Consider the following 10,684-nt stretch of genomic DNA (forward strand, 5'->3'; position numbering starts at 1 on the left):
GTTAGTGCAGTGCCAACGTTATTTGAATAATTAACTGGACGCAGTATTTGTTTACATTTATTTCTTTTTAGTGTCTAAAAAACAGTGGTTTGTAAACATCAGTCTAAACAATAGGAAAACCTACGCCCAAAGATGTGATGCTTAAATAACTTCTAAAAGTCTAAAAAAACTTTAGAAATCCCAGTAACAGAGGCAAAGTTATTCCCATATACATAACCTCGTCCTGGAACCTTACAGCACCACTCTTTATGCAATCTTTCACGTCATTTTCATCCAAGCGGGCGAATATTCTGCACGGCCCACCACTTCCGCCAGTGATGAACATCGGTGCAGCGTACAATGTGAATCCCTTTGCAGGCAGTTTGTCCATGTTGGCGACACTTTCCAGTCCAGGGATGTTCTCTTTGTAGAGAATTTGATGCGTTTCATAGAACTTTGACTGACCGTGATCGACGGATGCTGTGTCTATTCCCACCAACTTAATCTTTCGATTTTTCACCAACCAGCGAGAGGCGTTAGGGTGTATCCCTGCGGACAGAAACACTTTCCGTTAAAGATTTGCGACTAATTCTGATAGAAATACAACACCAAGATCGAAAATAGAAAACTAGAACTCTTAGACATAGTTTCTCTCATCATCCTTTCTGCAGTTATTGTGTAGCGCCTTCATTTGTAAGTGGTGATTTTAAGCCCGAAAATATTCTTCTTTCGAAACTAGAAATCTATTTGGAAGTAAGTTGATTTTCATAAACGTTTGGGCGCTGCCACTACCCACCGGGCCCCTCCCCCTCTCGGATTTGGCCGTTGAACAGATATACTGCATCTTGAAAGAGTTAAAAGGTAATTTTTATCTGCGGCAGTCCTCCACTTGGACCACTTTCTTCTCGTGGTATACCCTTGTTCTCATTCGTTCGATGTCATTTTTTCAGTTTTTAAGCTTCTGCGAGGCTTATCGCATTTATCCTCAATGATATACCTGGAAAATGCATAAATGAGCTGTTGGCTGTATCAGTTCCCAAATACGTCGTCCTAATCGGCCAAATTTTTCCCCAGTTAGTAAAAACTAACAAAATCACATCATCCGGAATCTTCCCGTATATCTCTTCCCATGCTTGTAAATCACTCGGTGTCAACTGGGCGTCAGCGTTCTATGGCAAAACAAACAAACAAACAACAAAAATTGAGGTCCAGAGTTGTCTCTGGAACCAAGATCTGGGAAGCGCAATTCAACGCAAAATATCGAAAACACAAAGAAAACAAACTGAAGAGGCTGAGACATGAGCACTGTCCTAACGTCTGTGGCAGTTCTTGGTCTGGAGCGACCCAATCTCGAACACCGTCCCAATGTAAACAGAAGTGGTCGTTATTAAAATTATTTAATATATGTTTTTAACAGTTGATGTATAACTGTCCTCGTTCTCTTATTGGAGGTGCCTGCTGCAGATAAAGCGAGTGTATTTTACACCTTGGCCACTGTCGGTTGATTACAAGGCGTCCCTTTGATAAAGGGCAAGAGCACATTCTACTTAGTATTTTGCCCGTTTATTGATTGCAGAATAAATTTTACCTCGGCAGCTTTGGAGGATATATCTATCTTAATTGCAGGTCCAATGAGGCGATCTAGTGGGATTTCATCTGTTGACCATTTCCCCTTAGCGTAATGCCTCGGCGCATCTAGATGAGTGCCTCCATGTTCAGGAGCGCTAATGACAGACATGAAGAGGTAATATCCATCTGACGTATAGTTATCAAATGTTGTGGTAAGCTTGAAAGTTGGATCTCCCGGCCAATAGATAGTCTCGTTGTTAAATGGGTAGGTCAGCTCAATCCATGATGACCCTAGTGGCCTTCCAAGAAGCCTCGGAACTAAAGCGAATGCACACAACGCTAATCTCACCACAATGGTTCTCATGTTTCCTGGCTGAGAAATTGAATACAATTTAGATGATTTATATCCATAAGGAATAGAGCAATTTCTATATTACTATGCAGCTGTCAATAAAAAACCCAATAGTGACAACCAGACAACTGGAACTTGCAGGAATGGGGTCTCATTTACACCCCATGACGCGAGAAATTCGACAGTAGTCATTGACACTTGCTGCAACTGCGTATGAAATGTTGAGTTATGTCTGGTAGACGCTGCACTGCTATTATTAAACGCCTTAAGAACAATGATAGGAAATTAATTTCCAATATTTGGTGAACCCCATTGAATTTATGAGAGGGAAGCAAGAATGTGAGGGATAACCTCCACCGCCTCCCTGAAATCTACCTTGACTGTCGCCTTTTGCGACACAAGAGACGAAATATACAGGAAACACAGTTGTGCAGTAAGGAATTAGGCTTTGTACACTATGCTTTAATTTCATAACTAAAATGCTCCACCTTGTTGCTCCAATTTTCTGACTAAAATACTCGGTCTCCTCCCTCCCCCACTCCCCCAAAAGTCACTAAAATGCTCGGTTAATGCTCATACATAGGGTGTTTTATCACAAAGGTGACTAACCAAATATGGCCGCCGTTAATTTGATTTGACTACCGCTACCTCTCCTCAGTCTCTACTCGGCTGTATTACTGTGGCATTTGAATTTTTGTCAATTTCGAGTTAAAGCCTTCATTTTCTGATAAAAAAAAAAAAATTTTTGTTTATATTTTTTTGTGGAAAAAAAATTTCCGGTAAATGCCACTAAAATGCTCGAATAATGCTTAATGCTTTTGCCTCACAAAAATGCTCGAAAAACTGCTAGCATAATGTACAAAAGCCTATAAGGAATACAAAGACCTATACTAAAGCACGTGTTGTACGTGATAATTAGAGATAATCCGACCGGGACCGGCTAAGTCTCAGTGTTCATGATACTAACTGTTTTGTTTTGATTCCACACGTGTTGCAACCAAGCGCACAACAGCTGATCTATTGAAATGCAAAGTGAGTACTGGATAAGAACACGTGCTCAATATCTATTGTGGTGAAGATATAAATATGATTGAACCCAGCAACAACAATGAAAGTGTGTGATGTAGCTACAGACAGGGAAAGAAACAATATATAATTTTAGCAAGTGGTATGTGAAAGTCAGTTTCAGTCATTTGCGAATCAAACTTGACTCGAAATTTCCCATAAGAAGTCGAGAGTGAAACAGAAAATTTATTCTTAATTAAGGAAAATTGCTAATAGCTTCCCTAACCAGTACATTAATGCAAAAGAACAACTGGGCATAGGCGAATTCTGATAATCAAAATCAGCCCTTGACAACACATCATATCTGCATGACTTGGTGTGCACTTCAAGGGCTTCCAGCGTGGCGCTTATTCACTCTAGGTTAACAACGATTTTAAATAAAGCAAATATATTTCCGAAAAAAAAGAAAGAAATAAAATAAAGGTTTTGGTAAACTGTTATTGAGATATACACCCTATACGTTTTCTATTATTTAGTCAGAACATCATGTCAAAAACCGAATTCTTCCTGGAGCGTACCGTTTACCTCACCATTAAACAACAAACACCCAGCACGAATTCCTAAAGGGAAAATGGTGAGTCGCAAGGATTGTTCTTGATTGCTATTTCTGTATTGGGCCCTGGGCTATACATAAAACCACCGCTGCGATTCTTCCTTTCGTCCATGAATGGACGGCGGCTCAATAAAGTTACATCACAAGAGAAAACGACATCTATACGTACTTGCTCTTCAAAAATGTGTTTGACTGGTTCACATTGCTCGTTAACTGTTCGTTGGGTCTATTAACAATAACTTCAAAGTTGCGTGTAATTTTCGTAAATGTACGTCTGTGAAAATTACAAAATGTTTTAATCGCACTGAGCAAGCAGCGAAAAAATTAAACTTGAAACGACCGAGTGAAACTTTCACACGAACAAACTTGAATTAAGACATGGATATCAAACTGCTGCCTCCTTTTTTTCCAACAGAATTTGTAGACAAAACTTACCTTCAGTTGGTGAATAGTGAATCGATCAGCTAACACTGTTTAGTTTAGGTGGTTTTGAGGTATGACTCCAGCTTAAAATAGACTGTAATTTATGCACAGAAATATATATCGGCCAGCGTGCTTTTAAGTACATATAAATAGGTTACGACTGAAACAAAGCCGAACACACTCTGACCTGATATCTTAATACAAAACTTATAAACAAGCATTTTGAATGGAGGAGTTCTATAGAAAAATAAGAGATCAATATCTTTTGAGGAGTTGAATCAAGTGACTGATCAATAATTTTAGCCCAACTGCAAAACGCTCAATTCTACGTTTGACAGTAACCAAACGTGTGTGAAACGATATCAAATAATGAATAATTTTATACGTGTATACTCGTAGACAACAGCGACATTGTTCCCGGAAGTTACTTTAGGAAAGCATACGAAGTGTCAAAACTGAGACAGGAGAAGTCTAAAAAGTAAGTTTAGTCGTTTTTTGTTTTAGTTTCAAACGCTAGTACTTACAAAGCCGCGCTCTCTATTGAGTCTATTGGGATTCCGTGTTTTATTTAAGCAATAGACCGCTCTTTCTATGGGTTTACTGGCGCAATAAACCACGCGGGATGTTGGGAGAACACGAGAAAAGCTTGCAAATCACGAGCCGTTAGGCAAGTTATTTTCAAGCTTTTCGAGCGTTCTCCCAACATCCGAAATGGTTTATTGCGCCGGTAAACCCATAGAAAGAGTTGTCTATCGCTTTTATGAATGACTATGGAAAAAGTCTGTCAATGAAAGGAAAATTTATTGTGCTTTTGGGATCAAGTTGCTTATTCTCATCAAATTCATGAGATGACGCGACAAACCAATCACAGTGACCGAAAGAATGAAAACACAGACTCCGCGCCGGACTCGAAATCCGCAGAGCAAAGCGACGAAAACATTTCACGCTAAGAAATTTTTAAGAAATGAAAGGAAAAGGTTATCGGTAAAAGACAAAAAGCATATTAATTAACTCAAAAGTATTCTGACGGGGAAATGTAAGGATTCGTAAGTGGAAGGCTGTACGAAAAGTGTGTAAGTAGTCCAAACTTCATGTACTTGGCGAAACGATTTAACGCAGTGTTTGATGATAACTTTCCAAAGTTTTGTGGATGAAATAAAGGTTAGTAACAGAAACGCTGCTTCCGAAATTTATTCAGAATTTATTTACTTATGCTGAAGGCTAGGAAGTCCGTGTTTCTCTCCGTGTTTTGCTAAATGAAAACTTGCTTGAAAGCTTGAAAGTTTGAAAGCTAAGCTTATGGAAACCAAATTCATTTATCGTGTTATGCATGCATGCGTTGAGTTTAACCTCAAAATGTCTGATAGAAAGAAATCTTTTCCCTTCTTTTTGACGACCCAAATTGATCAGTCAAGCCCAGCTGACTTCGTCCTCCACAGACCGTGGAAAGCACCGAAATAAGTGTTTAAAGCGTAACCGGAGTCTGCGTAAAAGTTTTCCCGTGGAAAAAAAAAATAAAAAAGCTTTATATGACGACCAACTTCTGGTCCTGTTTTTCCTTGCAAATTTCCATGTATATGTTGAATGAAAAGATATTCGTGTTATTGATATCTCAGCCAGTGAAAGGCAAAACTGTTTATTACATTTGTTATCGCTAGAGTTCCGAGTTCTCTAGTTCCTGCCTAGAGCTGCCATAGATCATTTCCTTTCCTAGGGAAAATGTAAAGATAGGTACCCCATTGGGGAGGAACCTCCTAGTTAATACCCATTCCGGCTGGGGAGTATATTCCAGAGTTCTCTTTGTTTTTGTTCAGTTCAGTTTGTTCTACGCAGCACAACTGTCCGTTAGAAACTAGTAAAACTGACTAATGAAAACAAACAACAAGCACAAAAAAAAAAAAACAAAAACAAAAACGAGAACGAAAACGAAAACGAAAACGAAAACGAAAACGAAAACAAAAACAAAAACAAAAACATAAACAAAAACAAAAACAAAAACAAAAACAAAAACAAAAACAAAAACAAAAACAAAAACAAAAACAAAAACAAAAACAAAAACAAAAACAAAAACAAAAACAAAAACAAAAACAAAAACAAAAAACAATTAAACAAACAAAAAAAACAAAAAAAATTACTTGCACTCGACGGTGGCTTTGGCTGTGACTTTTAACAGAAAGTACGTTTTAATATGAAGCTTAATTGATTCATTCATAGCGCGTCTCTCACAAGAAATTCATAACACCCGTAAGCGGGTTACACAAACATTACATAAGTTTATTAGATATCAAGCACAGTCCAAAAGGGCGAACACCCTACATGGTCCACCACTCCCTCCACTGATGAACATTGGCGCAGCGTACACCGTGAAACCTTTAGCGGGCAGCCGATCCATATTGGCGACATTTTCCAACCCAGGGATGTTTTCGTTGTTGAGAATTTGATGAGATTCAAACATCTTTGTTTGCCCGTAATCAAGTGACGCTGTGTCTATTCCCACAAGCTTTAGGCTTCGATTTTTGACCAACCAGCGTGAGGCGTTAGCGTGTATACCTGCAAAAAAAAATCAGTACCTTTAAACAGGAATATCGATGTCTCGTATAGAAACCTCTCACTGCAGTGCCGCGCTCAGATATAGTGAGAATGTGGTAAGTTTTCCTAACATGCAAAGAATATTTTATTTTGGTATTGGCTGTCGTAAAATGGCAAGATCGTTCTACCTCACACTGTGGCCAGTTTAATATTATACTGGCCGGAAAATTGGTAGAGAAAACACATAATGCCTGGATGATCGAAATCTGGGAGAGAAAAGTTAGTATCCTATCAAGGGTTAAAAGTTACACCCTAATGAGGCTCGGAAACATCCTCCCCCTCCCCCTAACCAGTGCAAAAAAAAAAAAAAAAGAAAACATATATATCACTATTATAGATTTTTCGCTCTCGAAATCTATTACCCATAGAAATGGAGAGCAAAAAATCTAATTGTTTAAGTATAAATCTACTAGTCGGTCAAAACTTTATCTAAATCCTTTTCACAGACACTTCGAAAACACAAAGAATCGACCGTCATTTTGGTAATACGCGCACACTGCTACGCTGCTTACTATCTACAACAGAATAGATAGTGAGGAGAGTAGCCAATCAGCAAACTGCATTCGTCATAGAAGGCTAGTAGATTTATACTAATCTGTGATAGATAATGAGTAGCTGAACACATTTTCACTCATTTCTTTGTTGTTTCGATTTATGTTGCCACCATACACTACTATTTAATATTTGTCAGAAATCACTGTGAATCAGCAAAGTGGTTTCCTCATTTTCGCACCTGGAAAATGCAGCAAGCTTAAGTCATCTGTATCAGTTCCGAGGTACTTTTTCTTGTCTGGCCAATGTCTTCCCCAATTACTGAACACCAGCACTATTACATCATCTGGAATCTTTCCGTGCTTTCTCTCCCAGGCCTCCAAATCACTCGGCATCAACTGGGCATCAGGATTCTTGATAACATTAAAAGAACGAATACATTAATTTTATCGTGGCACCAGCGTGTTAGAAAACTCGGACGTCCATGCAAACTCTTGCCTCAAAGATTATGACGTATCAGCCACGAGACGCCAAGCGACTCTTAACTGACCTTACCTCTTTTGCGACTACAGGCGACATGTGATTTGAAACACACACGTGTCATCTATCGTATTTCGGTATTTTATGTATTGTATAAGTTTGCCAACAATATATTGCGCCCGTTTCTCTCGGGTACAAACTTATCAGTACATAGCGGTTTTCCACATCGCCAAGTCTTGGACGTTTTACATCTATCGGGATTCTCTGCAGGCGCGTCTCATCATGACAAACTGGGCACTGGACTTTTAAAAAGTAGTAAAACCTTATCATGAAAGGGGACAGAATGGTTTTGAATATGATATAATTTGAAGCGTAAAACAAAACATCATTATGCTTGAATACGTTTCTTTACCAATCAACTTTTCAACAAAATTACATCTACCTCGGCAGCTTTGGAAGATATGTCTATCTTAATTGCAGGTCCAATGAGGCGATCAAGAGGAATTTCATCTGCTGTCCATTTTCCCTCGCCAAAATGACTCGGCGCATCTAAGTGAGTGCCGCCATGTTCAGCACCACTTATGTCATATTTTGAGACGTAAAAACCATCATCAGTAAAGCCATCAAATACTTTAGTATGCTTGAATGTCAGTGAAGTAGGCCAATAAATGGCCTCATTATTAAATGGATACGATAGCTCAACCCATTCTTGCTTGAGTGGACCTCCCAGCACTGGGAAGCAAAACAATGCACTCAATACTAGCTTTATCAGTGTTGCCATGGTTCCTGTCGAGATAACGAATGAAAATGAGTTACTGCGACCTCAAAGATGTTATTGGCCACATGCTGCCTTAGTGGGTTTTTTTTTTTTTTTTTTTTTTTTTTTTTTTTCTGTCAGCATAAGTGACGGGACTCCGTGCGTGACTCCAGAATCCGTGCTGTTCAATATGAACGTAATTAGACGAAAAACGTCTCGTTGACTGCTAAAGTTGGACTAGGCCACTGGCTGAGATCTTGGCTGTGAATGGGATTGTTTTGATCTCAATTACTTCCAAATTAGTCTAAATTGCAGTCTTGTTACTTGTCAAGGATACTGTACACGAAGATCTCAATCGCCCGTTGGCTCGGATAGCTTTCCCAAAAAAATAATTTGGACAATGCGCCAATTTTAATTTTCAAATAATCATGCTTGTACGGAATTTTAATCTGACAATGTTTGTTTCAGTATCTACCTTGATAGCATGAACGCTCAGCTTTTTTTCAGATTTTTTTTTCCAGCGGATCTTATTCGATGGTGGACTCTTAAAAATTCGAATATTCTGGTATTTTTTTTTTAATTGTGAAGCCCTCAATTTTTAATTTACCCAGGCGGTTTAGTCCAACATTCGCAGTAATGAAAATCCCTTTTCACCCGACGCATATCAAGTTGGTCTGCGAACAAGATGTCGAGGTTATTCAGTATGCATTTGAATCATGGAATTGCCGGTAAGAAACACTTTCTAATATAACAGGCATGGGCGGTAAAAGACTAGAAGAAATTTCACTTTAAACAAATTAGAGTATATCAAAGCACGAAATACATTCTTACCTCAGCGTGGTATTGCCACCTTTTGCGGGTTAGGACAACAGAACTCACCGCAGCGCTTATAACGCTTATAACACAGCGCTTATAACGCCCTAATCAGATCTTGCAAAGATTACCACCAAAGTTTTAAATTTTCAGAAGGATTAAAAGTTAAACCCAGCGCAAAGCGAAGTTCACTTTGTTGACCACTGTAGCCAGGGGTAACTTGCTACTTTCCAGGGGGAATTTAAAAAATAAATTATAATTTATAATCTAAAAGATGCCTAAATGCTAATTTAATAGATAGAAATCTCTCCAAAGCTCATATATTTCTTTGTGATCATATGATTTACACGAACATAAAGGAGAAAGACGAATAAAAAAGAGAACAAAATGACATACTTGCAGCTAAATATTGCAGCTTAAGTGGCAGAAAAGATGAAATATCACACTCACAGTCAGTCACAGCAAATTTCCAGGTTCGAGTACCAGGGTGTTTTAATTTCAACGAACGTACATAATAAGGAAAATAGCACCTTCGTCCTCGTCTCGTTATCAGAAAAGGTAGGGTTGGGATCAGTTGGAAAACAAAGAGAAAGCTAATTAAGACATGTCGACAAACCAATTGTCTGTAACAGCTTGGTGATCTGGGCTCTTTTTTCTGTCATTCATTACGGTTAGTAACATCGCTACGTGGCCGGGATAGAGTGGGGCTACCTCGGCTCTAAAGCTGCGCAGACTTTTACTCTTGTTAAGTCTTCGCCTAGGTTGTTGACGGAGATGAGGCCGTGAATAAAACATGCAAAAGCTGCCATCCCTTAAATGGCAAAACAGGATAACATATCGGGAAGCACATGCTAAAGGATAAACAAAAAGGCGCGCAAGATACGCGAAAAACACCTACCCAAGGGATGGCACCCTGAGCGTCAGTAATCCGACTAGGGCCTTAGACACCCTTTCAGGCTACCATGGGAAGAAGGGAAACGGTGCAACAGCACATGCATAATAAGATAAATCCAACATAGTACTGATGGTTTGAACCCAGGAGTATCAGTAGTCCTCATAGAGCGATCGTCGGGGTGATGTAGTTCTGAAAAGAACTGTTGTTGGTGACTGACGTTTCGACAACCTGAGCGGAAGTCATCTTCAGAGTCAAGTGAATAGTGTTTGTCAGTCGATTGTGTTGTCACCAACAACACAGTTCTTTTCAGAACTACGTACCCTCACCCGGACGATCGCACTATACGAACAACACAACTCCAAGTTCATTGCACAAGTTACAAGAACATAGGTGTACAAACTAAAAGCAAAACAAGGGGATAATGTTGCTGAAAATTACAAACCAAGAAAACAAGCGAGTAAAAAGTACAGGAGCCAAGGTAATATATAATAGTACATGCAGCCAAAACATCATAACATCACTTAATAGTACAAAGCAATATAAAGCGGGCAAACTAAAGGGAGCCGAGTGGAAAAAACTCTGAACAAACCTGATGTTTGTGAGGCAAAGCTCGTATACCAAAACCATTATTGAATATTAATTACTAAAGTAGAACACGAGCGTGTAAACATGAAGGTAGCCGACGGAAAAGCAATGTACCAGCCCGACGTTTGTAAG

The 10,684-nt window shown here is 39.0% G+C and overlaps 2 protein-coding genes across 3 annotated transcripts; both read right to left on the minus strand.

Annotated features, from left to right (window-relative positions):
- Positions 1-44: 44 nt before the first annotated feature.
- LOC149111794 (uncharacterized) lies at positions 45-4,019 on the minus strand. Of its 2 annotated transcripts, XM_089290315.1 has the most exons (5): positions 3,954-4,019; positions 2,868-2,917; positions 1,568-1,921; positions 977-1,148; positions 45-528 (listed from the first exon to the last, which is right to left on the minus strand). In XM_089290315.1, exons 3-5 carry the CDS (start codon positions 1,910-1,912, stop codon positions 161-163), a joined length of 885 nt encoding a protein of 294 aa, XP_089146441.1. In that variant the 5' UTR covers positions 1,913-1,921; positions 2,868-2,917; positions 3,954-4,019; the 3' UTR covers positions 45-160. The 2 variants fall into 2 exon arrangements, with proteins under 2 accessions (XP_089146441.1, XP_089146440.1); XM_089290314.1 differs by lacking the exon at positions 2,868-2,917.
- Positions 4,020-5,542: 1,523 nt separating this feature from the next.
- On the minus strand, positions 5,543-9,282 carry LOC110039766 (uncharacterized). Its single transcript, XM_089290084.1, has 4 exons — positions 9,091-9,282; positions 7,945-8,288; positions 7,264-7,435; positions 5,543-6,491 (listed from the first exon to the last, which is right to left on the minus strand). The coding sequence occupies exons 2-4, from the start codon at positions 8,281-8,283 to the stop codon at positions 6,226-6,228; spliced, it is 777 nt and encodes a 258-aa protein (XP_089146210.1). The 5' UTR covers positions 8,284-8,288; positions 9,091-9,282; the 3' UTR covers positions 5,543-6,225.
- Positions 9,283-10,684: the final 1,402 nt, after the last annotated feature.

This window comes from Orbicella faveolata, unplaced genomic scaffold (assembly GCF_042242905.1).
Source record: "Orbicella faveolata isolate gen_17 unplaced genomic scaffold, um_ofav_v1 contig_2, whole genome shotgun sequence".
NCBI lineage: Eukaryota > Metazoa > Cnidaria > Anthozoa > Scleractinia > Merulinidae > Orbicella > Orbicella faveolata.